This window comes from Grampus griseus (genome assembly GCF_964374135.1).
Source record: "Grampus griseus genome assembly, chromosome: 8".
NCBI lineage: Eukaryota > Metazoa > Chordata > Mammalia > Artiodactyla > Delphinidae > Grampus > Grampus griseus.
This window is the reverse complement of record NC_139002.1, coordinates 37578927-37606889: the sequence shown is the minus strand read 5'-3', so window position 1 is coordinate 37606889 and position 27963 is coordinate 37578927. Positions and strand designations below refer to the sequence as shown.

The following is a 27963-nucleotide window of genomic DNA, read 5'->3' as shown; positions in this document are numbered from 1 at the left end:
AGCAATGAAGATGCCAAAATGTGCTTTTAAACTATTTTTGGCTGAATTTGTCTCTCTGAGATCTTCTGATCCTAACATAAATACTTATGTGGGAAAAGTAATGGATAAAAATAAATAAAATACATCTTAAATCATTAACCTGTAGACAAAATTGGATAGGAAAAAGAACGAACATTATGAAGCATGAAAATACGTATCATGAAATTATTCCTGAATGTGAGGGTTGGAAGACTCTGGAGGCCTGAAATCTATTCGTAAGGGAAACTCTGGAAGAGGAGAAAGCACTCCTCTACTTAAAATGGGTAAACTACAGTCTGATTCTGAGGCAAGGAAACTGAATTGAATGAGACACTGAGGTTTCTTTCATGGCCCACTGATTCAGACAATGACAGTAGTAAAAAATATATTAGTGAAGATCATTTAATACGGCAAAAGGGTAATAAACAGATCTGGGCAGGAATTCAGCAATAAATACGTATAGATGTTAGTCTAAATATCTTTTTTAAATACAGTGTTTTTCTATTAAACTGACAGTACATGAACAGCTCATTCACTTGATAGTCGTATGTTATAAAGGCATTGTTATATAACTTTAAAATACACTTAACAATGATTAAGCTTATGTTTTCTATGTACAGTGGATAAAAGTTTTATTAGACTGTAGAGCGCCATTTCATGGAAATTAAGATGAACATATGTTTCACACAAGATATTTTGCCATGAACCTATACATAAAATATATAAATGTCACATGATACAGAGAAACAAGACTCATGATCTTCAAATTTACAGGAATTTATAAAATCTTCTCTGAAGGAAATGTGTTACAATTCAGTCAAACTTCTCATCTTGAAAGTAATCCGCAGAACTGAGATATTCTTGAAGTTGACCGTATTTCTGTGTATACAATAAAAAAGCTAGTTATTTTACTCAAAGCAGTGAAGATAAACTAGGCCTTTTCAATCTACAGACACAAATAGGAGCAAGTTAATCTCATGGTAATTGTAAACAAAAATCTTTTTATTATGAACAGGGACTCAATTTCAAATAAGCATTTCTAATTCATATAAAGCATTGGAAAGAGATCAAAATGAACATTATTATTAATTTCATAACTTTCTTATAAATTATAAGTTTTCTATTATCATATTTATGGTAGAAACATAACTTTAATAACTTATTCAACAAAAATTTGCTGAACACATAACATATATCAAATACTCTGCTAATGACTGTTTAGGTATTAAAAAAATTGCTTTCCCTGCCCCTAAGGAGAACAGAGTTCACCAATGACAACAAATAACAAGTGCCATAAAGAAGTACAGACACTGTTACGCGGGTTCAGAAGAGAGGTTATGGTTAGCTGAGGTGACCAGCAAAGAGTGGCATTTAAGCTGTCCTGGGAAAAAAGATTTGGTAGGCAACGATTTGGTGGAGAGTTTTCTCTAGGAGACAAAAGTCCATACAACAGTGACAAGACAAGAAAGTACGGGATTTGACTACAATCTGAGGTTTTGTAGGGGAATTGAGAGAGATAAGACTGAACCAAAGAGGCAGTATGAAATGCTAGGTTACAGAGTTTAGCAATAATGTGACAGGCGATGGAAAACTGCCAAAGGTGTTAGGGCAGGAAATTGACACTATCTGAGGTGTATTTTTTGGGGAAAGAAAAGGTGAAACGTCTAGTCTAGAATGGTTTGGCAACTACTTACTATAATAGTCTACTGTAATAATTTAGGTAATGAGGGCCTAAATTTGAGTAACAGCAATGAAGGTGGAGAGTAAAGACCAGGGCAAGACAAGAGAAGAGAGGAATTGGGATGATTTGGAGATTTCAAGCTTGACAGATTTCAGAGTGCTTCCTTCAGCTGAGGAGATGAACTGACCTAATGGTTTCTTAACTCTACTTATGAGCTCTGGTTTTACTCCCAGTGAAGTGAGTGAGGATCCTGATAACTCTGATGCTTGTGGTGATAGGAACTGAAACTTGATACTTCTATGGACATACTTTATTCACTTCCTGGTGTTATGTATTCACCACCCCATCCCAATAATCCTGTCTTCAATTTCCCTGGAAACCCCATCATCATAGGCACTCTCTTCTTAAAGAAAAAACATTTGTTAGAATTTGCCAGTGCATATGATACTCTGTTCTTCAGCTCTAATTTAGAATGAGACATATATTACTATTATGTTTATTATATATTTTCATTTTATTATAATTTTGTATTACAATTTTCTTATCATTTGTTCTTTTCTTACACTTGAATTGCTCCTACCCTTTTAATATCATTAGTTAAAAACAGATCTCCTAGTTCAACTGTTAGGAGGAAGAATAAGAAGAATGAAGTTAGTCTAGTTGGCAGGTCTTTGGGAAGAAATGCTGAGATATCCCGAAATAATGGAAGGAAAATGCTCGGAGGAAGAAGAGTCAGGTAAGGAAAAAAGCAAGGTGTGAAACACAAGCTGGGAGAGGAATGACAGGAACAGATAGTTTGTGTAAGGTAAAAGAAGGGGTTCACATAATAATTGAGAGCTAAGAGCAGAAAGAGCCACGGATGTGGCCACTCAAGTATAATAGCACTGAGCCCTGGCATTCTAAAGGGTTAGAATAACTGTGGCCAAGAAGAAGTCATGCATCACAAGAACACATGTAGTGCTATTACTCAAAGACACACACACACACACACACACTGAGGAGGAGGCAGAGTGATGTTGAAAAATGTCAGGGTACTTGATAAATCCTGAAATTTAATCACAGCACACAAAGCTGCATATGGGTTTATAATGGCTAATAAACTTCTTTGGTTTCTAGGAAATCTTTTGAGGAAGTCTATAGACAATTTTTTTAAAGTAGGAAGGATCTCAAAAAGAAAATGAAGTTCTTTGGTATTTTATGTGAAAAAAAATGTGCACATTGTCCTAAACATGCACCATCTTGAAATACCTTCAATGCCCAATGCTAAGTGTTATTCTTTAAGCATAATGTGATACTTGGCTTTCTTTTCTTAAGAATGTTTTTTTTATTCCAGGTCCCTTCTGTTGTCATGGACCTTGTTAAGCTTTCTCTAAGGTATGTGATTTGGAAATGCTTTTACTTTTTTCTGCAAGAAGTTTAATGTTCTTCCCTACATATGAAATTATTATATAATATATGTAATGCACAGTGGTTTTGCTACACCTAGTACATAATTTTTTTAAAAATGCAGTGTTCCAAAAGGTCTTTCAACTCCAGGAGAGGGTTGGCAACACTTAAATGCATCAATAAAAGCACTTAAGAATTTAATGTCATTAAGGAAAATGAAGTTGGGACTTACTGGGTAAGTGATGGCTCTTCCCCAAGGCAAATGAAAAAGCACAGAGAAGGATAAGGAGGAAAGAACTGGAAGTGAGAGAAGTGGAAGCAAAGTAAAAGATAAAAAGCTGAAGAGAGAAAAATGAGAGCAAGACGACTTAAGGGTCAAGATGTGGGGGGCAGGCAAGGGGATCAGTGGGTGGTGGTTTGTGGTGGGCAGATAATTGTCAAAAGGGAAACCAATCTTGATGTCATTCACCAGCCCAGGAGACCTCTGTGGAACTTGTAATGTCCTAAGAAGTTCCTGTTTTGTTGTTCTCATTTTCTTTCCTTTTGCTCGTAAGTGTATTCTCTAAGCTCTCTTTTTATTTTTTTCTTTTACAAATTTCCCTATGATATAAATAACGCAGGCAATGGATCTCAAGTCAGCCTTTTTCTTTTTTTAAGATTAAATATACTGAGTTGCCTGAAAATCTCTTATCTGTTCTCTCTTATACAGTCATGTAACTAGACTTGTTTTAGAAGATTGCAATCATTTTAGCATTCTTTCCATGCACCATAACAATTCTAAAAGCTCTGTGAGCAGACCAGAGCTTATGAGCTGCCAGCAGATCTTCGGGAATCCAGTGCACTCTTCAAAACCCCCACTTTATCCCTGATATCAAATTTAGTGATCAACAGGATATGGGGGAATCAAAATCAGTGCCGTGGCCTGAAACCTCTGCATTCCCCTTGATCTCCAGTTACAGTGCTCACTGCTCAGTCCCATGTCCTCAAGAAGAGGATGTGGGTGGTATTAGAACTGGCAGCCGAGATCCTTTCCTCAGATTGGCACCAGGTGCTTCTTCTCTCTCAGGTCACAAGAACTGTTCTAAAGATAGGAAGCAGACAAGCAGAGGTGAGTCCTATACTTTGTCAAAGAAAATAAGGGGATTTAATATATATGTAAAGAAAACCACATACATAAAACTGAAAGGACAGAGGTCCTTCATTAAAGGACAGTATCATTGCTGATTAAAATTTATCTGATGAGTTGAGCGAATGCTTAGAACATCAGGGCACCTATTCAGGGTAGGTCAATGATAAGCATGAAAGGAATGGGTGGAAGAAGAGAAAATACAAAGACAGGGAGAGAAAGAGAGGTTTTCTTTTAAATTTTACTGTCTTCTACTCTCATAATTTGTATCCTTTTGCTGATCAAAATTAGGCTCCAGAACCTACTCGATGAAATGGTTCTTCAATATTGAATACCTTACCTCCTTAATCCAGCCACTTTCTTTTGACTGATTGAAAATTCTCTCCACTGTTTCTTTAACCTGTTCATCTTCAACCTCTTCTGTCTTTGCAATGGAGCAACATTCCTGGTACAGCTTGAATTTAAAATGTTTCAGTTCATGGTAAATTCTGGTACGATTAGCACAAATTCTGCCAACAGTAAACACCTAAAGGAAGAAATAAACATCATCTGCTATATGAAGTGAAGATATTGTAATGAATGTACAGCCTTTCTGGTTTTCAGATTTTCTTTAAAAGTAGAATCCAATAAATGCTTAATTTTTTTTAAATTTATACAATGATTCCTTTACCTTCTTTTATTTAAATAACCCAGTTAATAAAAACTGAGCAACTGCTATGTTTCAAGTATTGAGCTAAGCACTGGAGATGCAGAAATGAAATATGTACCACCTGTATCAGGGGAATTTACAGCCCTGGGAGAAAAACAAATGATTACAAAACAATGTGCCAAATGCTATGCCTGGGATGCAATCAACGTACAGAGAAGGGACAATTAACCCAATCCAGAAAGGAGAAGAATCCTCAACAAGGTGATGCGTGAACTAAGTCTTTAAAACACAGAGTCAGCCAAGTTTGGGAAGGAGGAGAAAAATGGCTTATAAGGAAAAGGACAGCCACACCCCAAAACAAGAAAAGCATGCAAGCTATTGTATATACAGTTACTGAGGTAAAAATGCCTGGATTATGATAATTTTCTAGCTTATAAACAACATGTAAACTGAAACAAACTCTCATACCAATATTAAAAATTGGTAGTTTTTAACTACTTTTTTTCTAAAATATTCTGCGAAGTAAAAAATAACTGTGTTTTATCCTATTTGTTTCCTGAATTAATGAGTCTGATATAATTATAACACATTAGTATTTTATTGTTACAAAACTACAAAATTTTTGATTTCTATGTTTATATGGACTTCTGGGATTCTACAATTAAGAATACTATTCTTGTGAAGTCAACCACCCATTCTCTTTCAGAATGTTTTGAATGTATACTTTGTTATACACACCTATAGCTAAAATAGGAAAACAGTATCCCTGCACTGACCAAATTAAATATAATTGTACCTACATTATTTCACTCATTGTAGAAAACGCATCAGAAAGGGCTCCAAACTTTATAACATGACCAATCTTATTCTCATAGAGTAACCTGAGGAAACAGACAAACTTCTTCCTAACTTATGTATTTGTCTCTGTGTCTACGTGCATAATAGGTTATGCTTTCATGAATTCAGTACAAATGATATAGTTACAATATTGATCTATGTAACTTGTCTTCTGTCTGGCAAATAACTGTACCGTTTTTCTGAAATCACACTGTAGGGATCACACAGGTGATGAGTTCAATACACAGTACAAGAGTATACTGATAAAGATGAATGAAAGTTAAATATGATGATCAGCAAGAGTCAGGTTTGATGCATCATCTTGTGAAGATGGTATCTGCGATACCTTAAAACCTTTCTTAAAATCCCCAAAAGTTGAAGAAAATCATGTTCAGATTTCTGTTCATGTTCCGGGAAAATCTGTTTTTCAGATCATCAGACACAATCAGGTATTATTGTTCATTGCTTACTCACTCTAAGTATCATTCCTATTGCAACATTATCATCAAACTAGTCGTATAAATTACAGTTCACTTGCCAGTACCTCCCACTTTGAGTAAAAAGATATCACAACAGTTGCAGTGGACACTAGGGCTAGTCTCTCCATTTCTGCCATTAGAACAGATGATGTGGGAGAAGTCTCCTATGGTTGTTCTGGAAGAATAATGTGATTTTTTTACTTCTATTGCATTGTATTCTATATATTTCCACAAAACAAGAGGAATTTATCTATATAGAATTTTTAAGTTGGGACAAAAGGGAAGGAGAGGTGTTTAAAAATCTCTAATTTTTTTCTCTATGAAATAAAAATATCCACTGAAAATATTAAACATTATAATTTACTCCTTTCCATTTCTAATTCCTACCCTCTTGGTGTCTACCTTACACTTATGGAGGTCAATAAACCCAACATTACCTTTAGAATATTCTCACACTATTTTTTTCCCAAATGTGATCACATTTTATATGGAAGAGCCTAAACCATTGTTAGTAAGGCTTCATAGAAAACAGTAAATGTAAACAGTAAATGGATATAGTAGTTGCATACACTGCCAAGTGGACCTCTCCTTTCACCCCACCCCTGTTCTACTGTATTGTTATAGCCCACCATGCCTTATGAATTAATGCATACAGTACAACACAGCTTATATTGTAGCATGCTATTTATATGAAGTACTAAAAACAAGTAAAATGAATCTATGCTGTTAGAATAGCGTCCTTAAATGTCCAGAAATATATTCAGAGAGTACTTTTTATTAACTAATTGCATTTCTAAACATTAAGGACACTATTCTAGGGAATTCCCTGGTGGTCCAGTGTTAGGACTCGGCACTTTCATTGCCGAGGGGCCAAGTTCAATCCCTGGTCAGGGAACTAAGATCCCAAAAGCTGTGCGGCACAGCCAAAAGACAAAAGAAAGAAAAAAAAGAAGGACGTTAGTCTAACGAGATAGACAGTATTAAAAAACTTGCCAGAGAGAGAGAGAAATGATAAGTTCTGTGATGATTATCTTAAAGCAGATAAGCAAAGTGACATATAAATGATTACTAATCCACTGTGCAGGGTTAGCATAGTTCTATGAACTGATAAATCTGAAGACAACTATCTCAGTTACCAGTGTGAACTAAGGTACCCTACATACCAAAGATATAATTGGAAACAAAGGTAAAAACTGTCAGCAAATTTTCCTAAAGCAGAAGATGGTGATTGCAAGGCAATAGAAATAATCTGATTTGTAATTTATTAGATACAGCATGGAGAAACGTAAATTAACACTGTTTAACAAATTAAAGCAAGGAAATATAATGAAACATGCATTACACACATCTATAATATCCAGCTCACTGTAGGTAGCTTTTTGAGGTATTTCTCTAGGCCCTCAAATACAGAGGAGCAGCCAGCTTCTTAAGGAAATTAAAGTATGGAGAAGAAAGAAAAAAGATCCTCAAGGAAAGAGGAAGGATGGGAAGAAGTTTGGATTTTGTTCCTAGGTCTCTAGGAACATTTAGTGCAATAGACTGAGTTATGGGATTCTCTTTCCTCTTGGCCTGTTCTTTGCATGGACACATTACACCTTGCCACTTGCCTCAAAATTACTGCCTCCTCCCACTGGTTCTTAAGCATCTTGAGGAGTCTGGACAGACTCTGGGCAAAACTGAAAAACTGACTGTTTTCAGTCCTCCTAACTGCCTTTCAGATTTCACATATTTTTCCTCTAGGCGATTTCCTTCTCATCCATGCTCTCAGACTTTACCATAACCTGGTGGTCCAACGCCTCTCATCTCAGTACCCTACCCAAGACTGCTGTAACTAAAACTACAGTCCCTCCTCAGTAGCCGCAGGGGATTGGTTCCAGAACCCTCCCTGATACCAAAATCTGCAGATGCTCAAGTCCCACAGTCGGGCCTCCATATCTGCGGAATCCTCTCTGCAGATTTAACCAACCGCAGGTATAAACATAGTACAGTCAACCCTTAAACAACTAGGGTTTGAACTGCACAGGTCCACAGAGACAGGGGTTTTTTTCAATTAATACACAGTCGGTCCTCTGTATCAGTGGATGCGGAATCCATGGAGGGAATTTCAGAGGAAGATCTCAATATTAATATTTTTGCATTTATAAGTGCAACAGTTTTACAAAGATTTAAAAATAGAAGTAGTACACATTTGCACTTTTTCTTTCTTCACATTGCATTGCTCTGTTCTTGTTTATCAAATACATTTCTTCAAATATTTCAAACATTTTCTTCTGTTTTGCCTATTCATTCAAAATTAACAGGACCTTAAATATATAGTGATTGCTCTAGGCTCTGAAACACTTCTGATGTAGTCTAGGCTGAAGCACAATTTTCCTTCAAATCTCATATTGAGGTGAATAGGCCTCTCTGTCTGTGGATTGTCAATTTGGTAGATTATCTGCCCTAAAATTTCCATTGGGGTCAAATTCTCCTTTGGACTCCAAAAGGACTTCTGCTTCCCCTGCCCCAGTTACCTCCCTTTTCATCCTCATCCTATACCCTCTCCCCTCTCCCCCGCAGTTTGGGTGATGTATACTTAGACAGTATGCACTGTTTCAGTATCTGACTGAATTTGGAGTGAATCTGCTATATAACACGTATTTTTCACATTCAAAAACTGCACACTCTTTCCTTGTATTCTTTTCCCTTCTCCTGGTGCTTTCTCCATTTGAAAATAACTTAGGGTTACTTGTGCAGGCTTATTTAGTGAAAATTTCTAAATGTTGAGAACTAAAATGAAGGGAAAAAATACCTGTTTATCATGTGACATGAAATCATCTATTTCCATAGTCCTGGTGTTATATAACTTTCCTGATAAATGCACCGAATATCTACAGTGGCGATTCAATCCACAAGCCTGGCAGGAACAGTTCTCAGGATTCTTCAAATGGATACGTACATCAGAATAATTTTCTACTCGCTCCTGAAAATAATTTCAAAATGTAATGAAGGTTTAAAGGATAAGAAAAGCAACAATAAAATAAAACATAAAAAGAGCCCAGCCAAATTAAAATCAAGGTTAGAAATCACAATGATACGGCAAGATGTAAGAGCAAAACACACCGGTATTTCTTACTTTAGTACTGAGCACAAGATATATTTAAATTTTAAAAGTGAATTTATAATTTAGGCTAGTAAATGAAAAGAAACCAGATTAGGAAAAAAATTAGTTTCATAATGCTCAAACTTCTGTTACTACTAAGCAGTGCTTTTCACAGGTTTTGATTTACTTCTTTTCCCTCTTCTCATCTCCAGATATAATAGTTAGTTAAAATAGGAAAGAATGAGCAGAAAAAATTCAGAATAATATAATAAAATGATTAAATTCATTTAGGTTAGTAAAAAATTAAGAAAAAACAAGATCACATTCAGTCTCCATTGTATGAATTACATTTTCCACAAAATATCCCAGAAATAATTTAATTCTCCTATGGTTTCTTACTAAAGTACTAGGAAAATAAACAAGTTTGAACTAGGATTTCTAGGTCGCCAGTATTGCTATGGCCAGTCTAATAGGTGAGTTAGCAATAAGTAAACAAACTCAGAAAATATTTGGTATTCATAAATAAGCCTTATTAAGCTGTGAAATTACTTGTGCTTGAGTAGTTTTGCTTACGCTCTAGACCTGTGCTAGATACTACTGCTGTAATTAGTAGCGTGGATCAGTTTACCACAATATTTGAACTGCACACAATGAGCACATTAGCAGGGTCACTAAACTGCATTCTCTATCAGCCTGACAGTAATTAAGTATCCAATATAGTTTCCTTTTTACATTGTATGATTCACAAAGACATTGTCTTTTGTCTACTTTTTACTGTTTCTCATATTTCATGGTACTTCATGACACATGTCACTTACAGGCTGACATTCAGAGTGAACAGATGACTAACCATCTTCCCTTCCTGCTTCTCTGGTATTCACAGAAGCACATGCTGAGATGAAAGGTCTATCAGCTTGGTTCTCTGAGTGACTACAATAAACAGAGCACCCTTATTGACTCACATTGGACATATAAGTGAAAAATAAACTTTGTTGGGTTAAGTTATTGAGATTTTCGTTGCTGGTTTACTTTGTTTGTCACATTATTTATTTTTGCAGCATAACCTAGCTTATCCTGACCAAGATCGTACTGAATCATCTCTGTCTCTAAATTTTTAAGCTAATATTTTCTTGTATATTACAGTTATTATTTCAACATTGGGTTATTCAAACTCAACATAACCTACCATAGTATGGTAAAGCATACTACAGCAGAATGGATGGGCTTTGAAGTCTGAGAAACCCTACACCTAAGGTTTCTAGGTTCAAATATTGGCCTGCCTGGCTAATTACTAGCTGTGTAACCTTATGTTACTCAATTTTTCTGAGTCACAATTTTCTCATCTCTAAAATGGAGCAAATAATAGTACATTCCTTGAGGGGTTACTCTAAAGATCAAATAAGATACCTTACTTTGCATATCAGTTACTTGGGAAAATTAAATGATCAATATGCTATTGTTTTATTAAAGACAAATATATATATACCACATCCTAAGAGCTATGCTATGTGCTTTACCTTAAAAGTAAATAAATATTTTCTCTATCTGAGGAATAAACTGGAATTTACAAAAGTTAAAAAATCACCCAAAGTCAAAAAGATATATATGGTGGCCCTAAACTCAAGCTATTCTCCAAATTGAAGTCTTTTAATTCTTTTTTTTTTATAATCCCATAACTGTCCTTAAACCTAATCCATCTGTGGCTAATTTATCATCAGGTAATTCAAGGCCAAACAGGCCTTGGATGAAGCCAAATCTCCTCACATAAATGAGGTAAAGTAGCTAACGATTTAAGTGCTAGAAGGACTATAAGGAACTTGAACTTCTACTATCTTGCCATTTTCCTCTTGCTAATTATTAGAAGCTACAATGTTAGAAGTAGGGAGGAAGAAAAGACTTAAAAATCATATAGTACAGCCTCTACTATTAGAGATCATAAAATAGAAATCTAGGTGATAACATGAAATCAAATATATCTTATAAATTAAAAAGATGTTTCCCCCAAATTGGTAGAACTACAAAATCTTAAGGTGGAGAAGGATGTCAAAGACTACATAAGTCAGTGTTTCCCTAATTAAGTTATGGGAACCAATATCCTAGAAGGTAATAATAGGTATTTCATGAAAAGAAGCCTCATAGTGAAACACAAATTTGGAAAGTATTATATTCTACATTGCCCTCTTGAAGATTTACAGTATAAATTCACACATTAATGCTCCTTGAAAGTCCTCCAGTTAAGTTAACCCTACTGTTTCTCAACCTTCTTTAACAATGAAACTTTTTTCTGAAATAATTAACATCCTGTGAGACAATCTCCTCATTTTAACAGATGGGCTAAGCCTTAGAGATGTTCTAAATTTACCATTTAGGACTACTTAATTATTGGATAGATATAACAAGTGTGAAAGACTAAAACAATTATAGCCTTTAGAAGAGATGAGAAACAACAAGCTGATTATTTAACAAAGAAAATTGTTAATAATTTAGAAGATTATTCAGTGTGACTGGTTATTGAAGGACTGGAGTGGGGAGGTCTCCCACTCCAACCCCACCCCATCCCCCGACCAGAGATTCAAAAACAAATAAAACTATACCTTATATTGCTCTTTCCAACGACTTCTAGAGACTAAGTTCTCTAGACGAGGCTGAACAAAGCGGTTATCCAAATAATGAAGAGATGTCAACATATCTTGTGCATATGATTTTTGCCTGGTGCCATCTGTTCAGGGGAATAATAACAACAACAACAAAACCAAGCACTTTGCCCGTATAAAATATTTAAATAATTGCATAAAGATTTCTTCCCATAGTTTTAAGAAGATAACTTGCTTGGTTGGTTAGAAACATTTTAAATTTAAAAAAATTAATGAAGTTAAAGAAAATCCTTCCATCAGAGCATTAGGGAAAGGAAGGAGCCACACAGGCTCTCTAATTGTTCCTTGAACACATCAAACTTACTCTTTTCTAAGGGTCTTTACACTTGCTGTGCTCTCTGCTAGATCCATGCATTGCTTCCTCCCTCACTTCATTCAGGTTTCTGTTCAAAAGATACCACTTGGGAGACCTTCTTTGACCAATCTAACTAACAGAGTTTCCTTTCCTTTATCACTCTTGATTTCCTTATCTTATTTTATATTTTTTCAAGAATTAATCCCTTAGGTGAAATCATATCATGTTATATATTGTTTACTCATTGCTGTCTCTTCCATTAGACTTTACGCAACATGAGGCAAGAATCTTCCATGTCATAGTCATTGCCATATTCCTAGCCCTCAAATAATGCCCAGCCCTTAGTAGGCACTCAACAAATATTTGTTCAATAAAGTCTGAATGAAATCTTACTCTGGAACTTTGGTAGACATTCAGCACAACATATTTATTGTCTTTATTAAGAGCCAGATTCCGTGCTAGATACAAGGGGTGTGTATATAGAAAGTATGGTTCTTCTCACACTCTTGAAAGGGAGGAAAGCAAAAATACATTTTCAATATATATGAAAAGTGCATATACATCAGTGCCACCATACTCATACTCAGGATAATGACAGCACAAATGAGGGAGTGACAAATATTATTTGAATGGGTCACAGATAGCTTTCATAGTGGAAATGATTTCATACTCACTTAGAAAATCTAAGGTAGGAAGGGATTATACTCTAACGAGAAACAACGAGGCACAAAAGCATAAAAAAGCATATAACTTTTGGTGAAATTCAAGGAGCTTAGCGCTTAGGCTGGGACAACACATGGGTGTTGAATTACCCTGCTGTTTAATTAGTATATGTCCTGTATCCTCAAGTTCACTGTGAACTCTCAAAGGGCAGGGAAACTATTTCTATTGTACTTTCACATATCACAAATAATAAACACTAACAAGTTTTTCATGTGAATGGACTTTTGGTGTAGTTGATACTAGAGGGAACAACTGGAGGGCCTTAAGATTGGGTCTCTGTGGTTTTGTTTATACACACACACACATATATACATATAGAACAATGAGGCTGCTTAAAAATTGGGAAAAACCCCTGATTCTTCCATTCATATTATTAACTTACCATATAATGTTCCCAGAAAAGATTTATCTAGAGCATTGATCAGAAGAGCCTTCACAACTCTTTCAAAGTGAGTATAGTGGTCACTAAAAGAATCTGAAATTAATTTAAAATAAGTATTAGAATCCAACAGACAAAACAATTGCCTAAATACAATGGGTTCCTTTCTCCAAGGCTAAGAAATTAAGAAATAGGAGAAATTGCTTAATTATCCTAATTTTATAGCTGGCTCGGTGACTTGTCTAGTCACTGAGAATGAAGATGAAAAAGAGAGAGGATGAAAAACTTCCCAAAGATCATATAGTTAGTAAGTGTTGGAACCAAGGCTGGAACAGACACTCTGACTCTAGATTTCATGCTACAATCCCCCACATAGATGTTGTTCTGCATGGTAGTTAGATTTGATACTTTCATACTTCAGAACATAGGATTTTAGACATGAATGGGAAATTGGAGAAAATAAAATTCAAATCCTTCAAGACTAGTACAAATGACTCAATGATGAAATAACTTATTACACAACTAGATAGAGGCAGAGTCAGGAATAGAGCTCAGACCTCCCCCAGAGCTTTTCTCATCACTTTAATCCCTATATTGGATGGGCTTCTGTGGAATACCCCAGAAATATTGTTTATAACTTTTCTCCATGATTATAAAAAATTTCAAAAGGATACAGGAGAAAATAAACAATATTCATATTTAGGAATAACTTGACTTTTTCAAGGTAGCTAATCACCTTCCCCACACCCAATCATTGGATAGTTTGGTCATTCTGTTGATTTTCTGTGCATCCTTTATCATGTATTTCATATATATGCTAAGGTTTTGTTTCAGCCCCATCTGCCCTTCCTTTCCTACTGATCTGGCTGTCATTCTCACATCAGTACAATATTGTTTTACTTACTGCAATTTTATGATTACTTTTTATATCTGGTGGGGCAAGTCCTTCCACTTTATTTTTTGTTTTCAAATGTTATTTATTCTCATGTATTTGTTCTTTCAAGAGAACTTGAGGATTGTGTTTGCAAAGCTGAATCAAAACATTAATTTCAGAAGATATAACCTCTTGTATGATTTATTACCTCCCAGAAACATGCTTATCTCTTCTTTTACTCACATTTCCTTTCCTTATTCCACAGTAAATTTTATTCTTGTACCTGTAAAGTCATGCTTTTCTTCTTAAGATTAGGCCTGGTAATAATTTTGTTCACTAGTGTAAATGGAATTTTCCCTCATTATATCTTCTAAATTATTGACAGCATATAAGAAAACTACTGAGTTTTACATATTTATTGTGCATCTGGCATTTTTTGAGATGTTTTTCTAAGGAAAATGAGCTTCCTGGAACATTATAGAGCTGGTGAGAGAGATACTGTTTGGGAATTCCTGGCACTGACTGCTTTCTCCCCTACCCTGAGGAGGATGTAGTCTTGCTAGTGCTAAGTTTATTTCAAAAACCAAGAGAATGTTTATAAATATTCTCTTATTAGAGAATAGAAGTACATGGACTGTTGGTGTACTTTCTTCTGAAATGGAGATGTAAGCCCAGTGTAAGAGGGCAGGGGCAGAGCAAGAAATGGGCCCCTTTTTCTACTCCAACAGGTGCCTCCCACTCATATAGAGAAAAAAGAACTTAAGAAAAATATGGAAATAGATGCTGCATCTACTCCTACTCTCAATATATTCATATCCTTTCTCTTAACTTCTGTATCTTTGGTTAAATAAGTCAGAAACTGATAGCTTGTGTATAATCATATTATGTTCAATAATGTCTTTTCCTTTTCAATAGTTATATTTCTTGTTTTACTTTCACATCTGTTGCATTGTTGAAAACACCTAGAACAAAGTAGGAAATATTTTTGTCTTGTTCTTTATTTTAAAGAGAATACCTCTAGTGCTTCATTATGATGTTAGATCTTGGTTTAAAATATTCTTTGTTATGTAAAGGACATATGCTCATATACCTATTCATAAGACTTTTTGGAAAACTAGATATGGGCATTGAATGTTATCAAATGCCTTTTTAGAATCTATTGAAATTATTATTTTTTCTCTTTTGACATATGCAACACATTAATATGGCACCTAATATTAAACAATTTTTATAGTTCTAAAAAGAATGGTTAGAGGACTTTTTCTTTACTCTTGTAATTACAAAAATACTTCCTTCATATGCCTGTTTGAAAATATTTTTCATCAACTTAGGATGTAAGCCTCTTTAATCTGCATAAACAGGTGTGTTTGGCAACTCAAAAACATTTTCTTCTATGATACCTTTGAATTCACATCTCCATGTGTCTTTATATCCAGAAACATGGTAAGCCTCTGAACACATTCAAATCTTTTATATATCTCACTAAGGTTATGTAATTTTCTTCCTTTAGATTTCCATTTGTTCTGTATTCCCCCCGCCAGGAATTTGTGAAATAGGGTCTTCATTTCTATTCCTTTATGTATTATCTCCTCCTTTAGAAATGATGTTTTATTTTTCTCTCTATGCTAGAAGCTTCTAGGGTTTAACCTACATATCATTGATGAGATTTTCTGTACTGTTAATTCTGCTCTCTACTGCTTTCAATATAGATTTTATTTCTGACTTTATATTTTTCATTTCTGGCAGTGTATCCTTAACTACCTCCCTTTCACCTCAAATTGTTCTCTCCTCATTACTATTTCTTTTTCATAGATTGCAAAGCAAATGCTTTGTACAATTTTCTTCTGTTTCCTTTAATGAAACATTTTTTCATGGGCATTTTCTTCCCGAGTCTTCAGGGCAGGGTTACTTTTCCCTTGTGCCATATGATTTCACTGGTACTTTTTATTTATCCTAAAACAAGAGGAGGAGTTCTCGAGAGGATTTAATATTTAACATAAATTGTTGTGAGACTGCTCTTAGTCATACCATGCATGTTGATAGAATGATTCTGTTTAATTGCTAGGTGGAGACTAAGTTAATGTTCACTCTATCTAATTTCCAGTATTCTAGCAAGGCACTAGTAGACTGAGATGTACTTTTATAATGTACTACTTGGTTCTCTGTCACTCTGAACATATGACAGAGTACTGGAAAAATAATATAATCTTTAGTATCTACAAATCTGAAGGTGTTCCTATCTCTCTACCTGTGTGTAACATTATTACCATGTGAACTATATAGATCTGTAATACAACAAACCATTGCTAGTCCATCCCTCTACTTTCTTTGATATCTTTTCTGGGAGTTGCAGTCTCAGAATAAATATGAATAAATAATAATAGGGATTGATGAGAAGCAAAAAAGACTGTCTTTTAAGTGCTTCAACCATGTAGCAGGAGGCAAACTATTCTATTTTAAGGTGTTACAAATGTGTCTGTCTTTCAGAGCCAAATGGCAGATAGCAAGGAAGTAACAAAATGTCTTCCTACAGTAGAACTGTTCTCTTCAAAAAGGTAAAATTGCATATGCCACTGATTGTGAGTCTCAAGTGAGTGCTGAATTTGGAGTTCTGAACATTTCTCCCAAATTCTGATCACATGTTGAATATGAGTAGTTGTCACTGTTCTTATAGAAGTTGGGGATGGGGGGAGAATGAATCTGGGAATACTAGCCTAATTACAACCTAACCCAGGCCACAGAAGGGTGTTCACTATTCATCATATAGATTATTGCTTTAACAAGAAAATGTATGTTGATTTTCAAATGTAAGAATTGATTTATAGCAACTTTTAGAACATAATCCCTTGGCATATCAAAAACTGCCTGTATTTAGCTTCATTTATTATATTCTTAAATGGCATAATCATTGTTACGTATTAAAAACATTAATCAAATCATAAATCATCACATAAAAATATGTGGGTTTTTTTTTCCTCTGACGTATTAAAAAATCTGGTCACGCCTAACATTTTTGTTTCTTAAAACTATAAGACCAAGGAGTCTTCAGTCAATATGTTTATCTTAATCATCCATCCATCCAACTAATAAGTTCTTATAATGTGTCACCAAGTCTAATGTGTATTAGGATTACAAAGAGAAGTGAAGCTGATTAACGATTTAAGTAATTTTTTGGGAAGTAGGGATGCTCATTTGGATTTCTTTACTGAGCTTTACTTTTTCACATACCATAAAATTCACTCTTGGGTGCACAGTTCTGTAACCAAAACACGAAGTTGTGTAACCACCATGACAATCAAAAAAACAAGTTCTACCACCAGCCCAAAACTCCCTTATGCTCCCTCTCAATCATTTAGTTTTGCACATATTGAGTCTGAGATGTCTGAAAGACACCCTGATGACAAGGTTCAATAAAAAGATTTAAAAATTGGGCCTTAAGACTATGGAGAAATCTGTGCTGGAAATAAAAGTTTGGGAATTTCCCCATAGATTGGGCTGAAGTTATGGGGCAGAGACTGCCTGAAGCACAAGCAAAGTGAAGGTAGTTTGAGGATGGAACCTTTAGAAACATCAATACTTACATGGCAAATGGAAAAAAGAGGAAAGCAATATTATAAAGGGGAATGCAAGAAGCGAAAAAGAGAACTTTGAAAGTGAGAGTTGTCAATGGTTAGTGGCAAAGCACACAGCAATATCAGGTTAACATAAGAACCAAAGCACATCTTGGCAACTAAAAAGTTATCACTAACTTTGGTGAGAGCAATTTCACTGGATCGATGGGTATAATAGTCTAAGCACAATGCTTTGCAGAGTTACTGGGAGACTTGAACCAAAAGATAAGATTTAGAATGGTGGCTAATAGAACATGCTAACTCAAGGGAGGAAAGGCATTAATATGGTTACAAGTTGAGAAAAGAGAGCTTGTAAGGATAGAGCCAGAAGGAGAAGCTTCAATTAAGAACACATAAGATAAAATGTATTGCATAGAAAATGAGGTACATCTCCTTCTAAGGTGGAGATGCTCAATAGTAAAAGCAAGCACAGGACTCCTTGATATTTACCCAAATGAGTTGGAAACTTATGTCCATAGATATATTTGCACACAAATATTTATAGCAGCTTTATTCATAATTGCCAAAACTTGGAAGCAACCAACATGTCCCTCAGCAGGTGAGTGGATTAACGAACTGTGGTAATCCATACAATGGAATATTATTCAGTGATAAAAAGAAATGAGCTATCATGCACATTAAGACATGGAGGAAACTTAAATGCGTTATTAGGTGAAATATGCCAACCTGAAAAGGCTACATGCTGTAAGATTCCAACTATAAAACATTCTGGCAAAGGGAAAACTATGGAGACATTTCAAAGGTCAGTGGTTGATAAGGGTTCTGGGGTGGGAGGGAGGGAGGGATGAGTAGGTGGTGAACAAGGCATTTTTAGGAGAGTGAAACTGTTCTGATATTGTAATGGTGGATACCTGTTGCATCATTATACATTTCTCAAACCCATGGAATGTACAACACAAAGAGTGAGCCCCGACACAAACTATGAACTACAGTTAATAATGTATTCATATTGGCTCATCGATTGCACCAGATATACCAAACTAATCCAAGATGTTAATAACAGGGAAACTCTGAATGAGGGGTTATATAGGAACTCTCTGTACTTTCTACTCAACTTTTCAGTAAATCTAAAACCTCCCTTAAAAAAACAAAAGTAAGCATAAAAGTGTAGGATAGAGAAGAAAGTTAAAATAGTTCCCATGTGGTGGACTTTTATTTTCATTAATTAACAGGAGTGTTTATGAGTGGGTATCTCTCAGTAAATGTTCTATCACATTCTAGATATTAATATCCAGAATGATGGGACACTTCCTAATTGAGTTTTCCTGGGATTCAAATGTCCAGATGGCAGGTGAACCAGTGCCTACTGACATAAGGAAAACAGTCATTAACTTTCAATACACAGATGCTTATCACTGGCATTTCTGTAACTGATAAATTTCTTGAAATTTGATTCATACCTAAATCTACTAATTTATCTAAATCATGGTATCTAATTTGAACCATATTACACTTAACTTTAGTAAATATGCCCTTTAATTTTTTTTGGAAAAAATGCATTCTTGAAGAAAAAAAATGTTTTCATCCAACAGAGTTGTACCAGAGTTGTAAAACATCATAAAAAAGTCTTTAAATTTATGTACAATTATAGGGATCAGAACAATAATACATATTTAAAGACATCCTAAATTTTCAGGGCCCTATTATTTATATTTTCATTGTGTGAAAATATAAAAGATTCTAATTTCCTGATAGGTTTCACTGAGTTTCACTTCAAAAGATCAGATAACACCTGTGGTTCTCAAAGTGTGATCTGTAGACCCCTGGAAGTCTCCTAGTCCATTTAAGGGGATCAGTGAGGTCAAAGCAATAACACTAAGATAATTATCTGCTGTTTCACCATGTTGACATTTTCAATGATGTTGCAAAAGTAACTATGCATAAGGCAGCTGACCCCTTAACATGAATCATGGCTATAGGATCAAACTACTAGTAATCATTATAATCATTCCTATGCATTCAGTAAAAAACCTACTTTCACTTAAGAATGTCCTTGATGAAGCAGTAAAAATTATTACTTTTATTAAATCTTGAATCTTGAGGATACACCTTTTTTGTATTCAGTGAGATGAAATGGTAAGTATGGATAAAGCACTTGTGCTGCATATCAAGTGTAATATCGTACTTTAAGAAAAAACTGAGTTGGGAGTTAAAAAAGCCTCATTTGTCAGGTTTACTTGAAATACCATGTTTACTTGAGAGAACTATTGACCAACTATGTTATTCAGGCATTTGTCAAATATTTTGTCAAAAATGAGCAAAGAGAAACTGTCATTTCAAGAACTCACAGTATTTGTTACCAAAGATAAAAAACAGATTTCTGAGTAGAAATTAGAATTTTGAAAAACTTGTATTTGTTACTATGAGCTTGACAACTTCCCAATACCTAAAGAATTTTCTGATGAGATTGGTGGTGATATTAATGAATGTGATTTCTTAAATACTGTATAATGAAATGTGTCAAAATATGGAAGAGCTACATAACCCAGTGAACCAATATTTTCCAAATGATCAGTGCATGATGTTACAAAATCATGCATGGGTAAAAGATCCATTCAAATTACAAGACAAACCAATGGAATGTAATGTTAAGTACTAAAAGTTCATTCACATGCTTTCACATTCCATACTGCAAACTAACCTTTAAGAAACTACCACTTGTTCAATTTTGGTGTGGTGTCAAATGAGAATATCCACAATTATTTTAAAAATGCTTTAAAAACAATCCTCCCTTTTCCAGCTACCTATCTGTGTGAAACAAAATTGCTTTCATCTAATATCACAAAATATCACAACAGACTGAATGCAAAAGCCGATATAAGAACCCAGCTGCCTTCTGTTAAGCTAGATGTTAAATATATTTATTAAAATGTAAAATAATGCCATTCTTCTCATTTTTTTGAAAAAGTTATTTTTCAGAAAAATATTATCTAACGAGCTTATCACATTACACGAGTTATTTTAAGTCATTTAATTAATAGATATATTTAAAATTTCTCTTTTGTATTTCTACAATGGTAAATGTTGATAGATATAACCCACAGAAACAAAAGCTCTTTGGGGTCCTCAATTATTTTTAAGAGTGTAAAGGGTTCTCAAAACCACTAAAATAAACTATTATTAGACAAATTTACCTGAAAATGAAACCACAGTTCCTAATCAATGATTTAGAACATGATAGTAAAAGGCTGATTTGATACTTAGTATAATATCATGATTAGAACAAGTCATAAAACATTCTCTTGATATTTAACTTACAAAGAGAATTCTGCTTTACTAATTTCAGTTTTTCTCCTCGTTGGCTTTTATTCTCTTCATCACCCTCCTCATCTTGCACTACAAAGTCATCAATAACATAATCATCTCCATCTTCATCATATTCATAATCATCTTCCTCCTTCCCCTCCTCCTCATCATCATTTTCATCACTGCTTGGGCAGGATTTCTTTTCAGAGTCCTAATTAAATTAAAACATACCTTTTAGTATTTTTAGTAAAGTGTACCTTTAAAAAATTGTCAGTATGGGGCTTCCCTGGTGGTGCAGTGGTTGAGAATCTGCCTGCCGATGCAAGGGACACGGGTTCGTGCCCCGGTCCGGGAGGATCCCACATGCCACGGAGTGGCTGGGCCCGTGAGCCATGGCTGCTGAGCCTGCGCGTCCGGAGCCTGTGCTCCGCAACGGGAGAGGCCACAACAGTGAGAGGCCCACGTACCGCAAAAAAAAAAAAAAAAATTGTCAGTATGGATGTGAAATTAAGATTAAATCTGAAATAAAAAACTGATTTGTAGAAATTAATTTTATATTTTAAGGTTAAAAAAATCTTATGTTAAATGTTGAACTTTTGAAATTAGGAAGAAGATAATATACCCTGGTAAGTGAAATAAAATGTTTAAAATCGACATTAAGATTATAAGTAGAAATTAAAAACAGGAAAGACCAAATTTTAAAGAAGTCTTTCAATTTTAAAAAAGAGTGAAAGAATGAGGCTCATAAAAAATATTATTAGATACCATACTGCAATCAAACATGTTCAAACTTGACTAAACTTGACTAAAACTTGACTAAAAACTTGACTAAAACTTGAAACTTGACTAAAAAATAAATTTTAGAATTATTGTGAAATAGAACAGACTCAAGCCCTTTGATTTTTATAAAATACTTACTTAAAAAGTTAAAAACAGTAACAAAACCAATGAAATATAACACACCTCAAAATCTCTACTACTACTGCGTCTCTGACGAGATCTCTGTTTTGAGAGGTCTTGCAGTTTCTGGAGCTGTTCTCGCTTTCTTGCAGCTAAAGTTTTTTCAGGTTCTTTTTGCTCCATCTCCACTGAAGAACATTCATCTTCAACCACTCTACGTGGATGTTTAACTCCCACTTTTCTAACAAGGATATCACTGTCGTCACTTTCATCACTGTCGTACATCACAGAGGAGGTCCTTTTTCTCTTCCCTCGCTTGATGTGTTCTTCTTCTAAATCCTCCTCTGTTATTTGTCCAGAGTGTTTGTTGAGATCATCTTCCTCTTGACCTGAATGCTTTTCATGATCTGGTAAGTCAATACTTCCATGTTTGGTTTTGTTCTTTTCTTCTTCATATGTTGAACTGTTGCCAGTGTTAATGAGATGCTTACTATTGTTTCCTTCACTTTCAACTTTAATTAATTTAAGCTCTCTTTCATTTTCTGGCTTCTTATTACTATCAAGCCCCTTGTTACTATCAGGCTCTTCGTCACTGTCAACACTTTCATTACTGTCAACACTTTCATCACTATCAAGCTCCTCATCGCTCTCAAGTTCATCATCACTATCACATAATTGTGAGAGACTACTTCTTTTAGTCCGCCTCCAATCCACTCGAGATTTCTGTTCACACTCTTGAGTTTTAGAATTTTTCCTTGTTTCATGTCTTCTAATATGTACCATTTTCACTTAAGCTTCTACAAAATAAAGTTATTAGGAATATAATAATGATAACCAGATTACAACAATGAATGCATTTATGGTACAAACTATATTTATTTGGTGTTATTAAATGGTTCACAAAGGTAAAATCACATGAAATATCTGAGTGAAGATGGTTGCATAATTTGCATAACAAATTATGGAACAAATAATTTATTGAACATCTATGAAATCATCATATGAACATCTATTCTGAATTATGTTGTATGTTGTGCTGATAGAGGTTCATAATTAAGAAAAATGCAAGGTAGTATTCATTTAGTACCAAATGAGTGATAAAAAAATAACTGCAATAAAAGTGTAAAGATGCAGGAAGATCAGAACAGCAAGTGTTTCACTGAAAATTTTATTGAACAGATATGATCTGATAGACCGCTGAAGAACTGATTAAATTTGAACAGAAAGAATGAAAGACAAAGGGATTTCAGGAAAAAATGATAAAGTCAAAACTTTGGCACTGAGAATGAACATGACATGTTTAATAACAAGTGTGACCAAAAAGGTGTGAAAAAAGGCTTTATGCTGGAAAAAAGAGACCAGTATAGAAAGGTAGGGTGGAATTACAGAATGATTCCTCCCATAAGCAAAGAAGGATTCTGAATAAATTACATGAATTATAACATAAAAGTTAAACATTTATATGAAGAAAGTTATAAAGTACTAAGTGACATAAAAGAGATAACAGTGCAAAATTGAGTGATAACTTATCTACCAAGATTTCAGCCTCCATATATTTTAGTAAAATGGCAATGGCTTTAATCCATTAAAAGTTAAAGATACAATATAATCCAATAGAAAACTTACTAACAATCCAATAACATAGGTGAAAAAACAAAAAAGTTTCATGGCGAAGCAGAGCATGGTACTGGGAAGGAAAACAAATGATCTAAGTTCCTGATTCAGAAAAGGGTGAACACCATCAAAATTATCACAAGTATACAGTAAAAGAACAATTAGAGACAATTTAACTAGAAAAACGGTAACATATATATACTTCTGTGGTTGCTAAGGAAAATAGAAATATGATCACGATGCAATGAGACTGACCTCATAATACACATATAAGAACTTATGTATTCAACTGAGTGCTGTCTCCTTCAAAGAAATCACATTATGAGGTTGATTGTTCTAATATTTCCATGATGGCACAGAATATTCTGGAGATTTTCTATTTTATTTTCAAAAAATATGAAAATAATCATACTTCATTTTTTATCCCAAAGAGACATTTAAATATCCACTTTATTCACTTGTCTTAGTTATAAGGGACTGTTACCAGCTTCCAGAAATGAAAGGCAATTTGAAAAGATGAAGATTAACTACTATTAAAGATATTTTTTAAATGTGCTGCAAACTCTGATGGTAATTCCAAAACTAGAACGCCAGAAATTTTTTGAGCAATGGCAGTGTTACTGAACCCAGTTTATACCTTCCCAAGATGATTATCTTTTTAGTTGGGGGGGAGATACCACCCATTTCATTGCACAAATTCTGTTATGTTTATAAGGCAATGTGACTGCTTCTATAATGGTAACAACTCATATAAAATCAGAACAACAACAGTTGCTAAGATTATACACAAGAAATTATAATGTAGGCGACCTTATGACAGTAACTGCTACAAGATACCTTCAGCACTGTAACAGCGATCTACCAAATCCTAGTCCATAGACCAAATATTCTGCTATTTGAAATTACACTTAGGTTGCATTTTACAGAAGGTTTATATTAAAATCAGCAAAGAATAAAACTGTGTGTGGTCAAAATTACTCTTTTTAAAGATCTCTATATTACTCTTCAAAGTATGGATTATTGTATACCATACTGCTGCAAAATATGTCCCCCCAGTTTCTCTTTCAGGTTTTAAACAGATTACTGTTTTTTTTCTTTTTATTAAACACCAGATAAACTAGGCAGGTTATATTTTGAAGCCATATAATACAAAGAAGTATTTTTTAAGCATATATAGTTATAAATTTGCATAAGCTAACTGTGCATGTGCTTTACACTACAATAAGAAGGTAAGGCTTTTTTATAAATCTGTCTGAATTGGGAGAAATAATGAAAACAAGTTTATGAAAACAAAAGACAGATATGGCCTCAGCAGATACACTAAAGTATGGACAGGAGGAATATTAAGATGATTTTATTAGTACTCAAAAGCAGTTTCATACACACTAGATGATTATCTTACAAAACTATACCATGTGCAAAAGACAGTTATTTCAAGAGGTGATTCCTATGACAATAATAGAAATGATTAAGAATGTCACACTATTCAAATATCTATGACTGCACAGAGTTAAGCTATTAAAAAACGCTATATGTATAGTAATTTTCAGTACATTTTCAAATATATTTTAAAATCCTGACACTGATCCTAAAAGGAAGATATTGTCTATCTTCATGTATAAAAATCAAAGCCAAGGACGTAGAGTTTAAATGACTTACCGAAGATCACACAGCTCGTTAGTGACAAAGCAGGGATTAGAAACCAGATCTCCTGATTCCCCATCCAGTGCTAAACAATGACTGCTGCCAATATTATATTTGTACAAGGTAGGAAAAGTTATGCCTTCAAGAAGCCATTATTTTATCTCTCATTCAAGCTAAATTTTAGTTTCTGAAAATAATCATTAAAATAGTTTGACTAAGAGTTTACAAACATGCTTTTTAAATTATGTAACTGGATTTTAGTGCACATGAATTAGGCCAGAAACTTCTGTAAATTATTTATCTAACAGGCAAGAAAAGAATGTGCAAGAGAGATGAAAACTTGCAGACTTCCCTCTACCACCTTACTGATGACACTGACCACAAAATTTAAGGGATTCCCCACTGAGTCAAAAAGTAAAGATTCCAAAGAAAGGCAGTCTCTGATGAGAAAAAAATTATTTTGGAAAGCTGCAGTATTGAATGTTTGAGGAGACAAATTTTATGTAAACAAATCAAATTTCATTTGGCCAACTGCCAAATTTCCAGGGCGTCTCATATTTCAAAATTGCTGTTTATATCAATAACGTCAAAAAATCTGTCATTGAAAAGGAAGATAATTTGATTATGGTTGGCTCCTCTTTTTAAGTGTGGATACTTTTACTGTGTGAGCTGGGAAGGGAAGAAGGATGACAGGGAAAAGGTGAGTGAACTGAACCTGAAGACAGAAATGAGAAGATAGAGCCAGGCTGATGGGTAAGACATCTCTTGATCATTATAATTCATTCAGAAAATAATCCATGCAAATGGATGTAATTTCTATATATGCTGAGTATACACTCAATTTTTTGAAATGAAAGTTTTATCAAGCTTCTTTAATGATACCTTACCTTTAGGCAAAGAGAAAAACAGGGACTCCACACAGAGAGCATTAAATAAGTGAATGAAGATGATCAATACTATCACATCTTTGTTTCATGGTTAAAATCATGTAAATAGCACATACTATCCTGTCTGCCAAAGAATGTCAAGGCGATAACCCATAAGGCTTGTGTTCTTTCTCTAGCATGGTAACTCTACAACTAAAAAGGGTACTTTGATGCCACCTGAATTTCTCATCAGAAGAAATATCCTTTATTCTAAAGTTTGAGGTTAATTCATCAAGAAAAGATTCATTCTAGGAATCATCGACTTGCCCTATGAACAATGTAGGTGGTAGTTTACACTTAAAAATTTGAAGGGTGGTGGAACCCCAGCCATTACTTGAAATTCCACCAGAAGGGATGCATCCTATTTGTAAAACATTACCCCTCTTGATGTTTCCTTTTATATGACAGTTTGGAGAGGAAACCTTAATAAACCAAAGAAACAGTCATTGAATGTATACTATGCGCCAGCACATGCTCCGGAGCTGTGGCGTTTCTAGAATTCAACAACACGGTCTCTGCTCCCAAGGAGCTCACAATCTGACGAGATTACTTGCGACACCAAAACAAGCCAGCGTAATACATGATTTAAGGGCTACAGAATATGATTCTTTTTTTGTTCTTATCGCAGTGCTGTGAATAAATTTATCATAGTTCTTCCACTGGCTGGAAAACAGGGCAGCACAACAAAACAGAAGTGGGAAATAGGAAAATACGAAAAACATAAAGGGAGGAAAGCCAATGTCCCCTACTTAGATTTACGGTTTAGTACTCCAAAATTTCGCACAGAGTGGATCCTGCCGGCTTGCTATCTCCGACAACTATAGTATTCATTAAAATCTGTAACACTTAAGATGGTTCGCTAAATTCAGCAGGGATGAGGGGCCTAGGAAGGAATAGAGCCTCTCGGGAGTTAACACCACAGTCATTTTCATGATTACAAACCTGTCTCCTCGGCGGGACGTAGACACCTGGCGCAGATCGCCCGCCCGTCTGCTACTCACCCCCAGGAAGGAGGAGGCACCGTAGCTAAGAAACGGGACCCTCTGACAGAGCTTCGCGATGAAGTGCGCGGGACGTCACAAACCCCCGGACCTTAGAGGAGCTCGGCTCCCAGAAAACAAACAAGGATTTGGAAAAGCCAGAAACCCGCGAAATTACCCGCGGAGCCCCGCGCATCAGCCCTGCCCACTTCTCCTTCGCGGAAGTAACTGGCACCCCGCCCACTGCAGCTCTGCCCCGGCGGCCCGCAAGTGGAGCGACGCGCGGAGGGCAGCCGTCCCGCCTACCCCGAGAGCGCCGGCGGGAATTTTTTATCCCCGCCCTTCTAATAAACCATCAGCAGCCGGAAGCTTGCCCGCACCGCACCCACGCCCTCACCTTCCAAATCTCCTCTGCCTCCGCCTCCACCTTTGCCTCCGCCCAGGTACCCAGTCCAGACTGACGACGCTCCTCCTCCTTCCGGAGACGGGGGGAAGTCCCGCCTCTGGGAGGGGCTATGGGCGGGCCCGGCGGTGGGAGGGGGCGTTTCCGGGAGCTTGTGGTCGGGGGAGGAGCAGTCGCCGCGCGTTAGGCAGGGAGCGTTACGGGGTCCTGGTTCCAACTGAGGTGGGGAGAGGGAGCTCGGCGGGCAGTGAGGAACGGGGAGGACTGTGTAGGCTAAGTACGCCAACGCGGGGAAGTGGGGCTTGCGGTGAAGGGGCTGACTGCAGGGGAAGGAATCCAACGTAACCGTACCCCTGGGGAATGGGGCCAGTCCCCGACTCCCTGGCTCTTCCGCTCTCTGCTGTAACTTTGGGGTGTGGCGGGGGTTAGTGACGG

The 27963-nt window shown here is 35.5% G+C and overlaps 1 protein-coding gene across 7 annotated transcripts; it reads right to left on the bottom strand.

The window, feature by feature from the left end:
- CCDC82 (coiled-coil domain containing 82) lies at positions 1–27625 on the bottom strand. 7 transcript variants are annotated; one of them, XM_082660424.1, is made up of 9 exons: positions 27523–27587; positions 27088–27247; positions 22025–22758; positions 21074–21272; positions 13313–13405; positions 11853–11977; positions 8968–9138; positions 4552–4737; positions 1–897 (listed from the first exon to the last, which is right to left on the bottom strand). In XM_082660424.1, exons 3-9 carry the CDS (start codon positions 22742–22744, stop codon positions 832–834), a joined length of 1560 nt encoding a protein of 519 aa, XP_082516550.1. In that variant the 5' UTR covers positions 22745–22758; positions 27088–27247; positions 27523–27587; the 3' UTR covers positions 1–831. The 7 variants fall into 7 exon arrangements, 6 of the variants coding, with proteins under 6 accessions (XP_082516550.1, XP_082516549.1, XP_082516551.1 ...); XM_082660423.1 differs by having other exon boundaries at positions 27088–27252; positions 27523–27583; XM_082660425.1 differs by having other exon boundaries at positions 27088–27197; positions 27523–27583.
- Between the last annotated feature and the right edge of the window lie 338 nt (positions 27626–27963).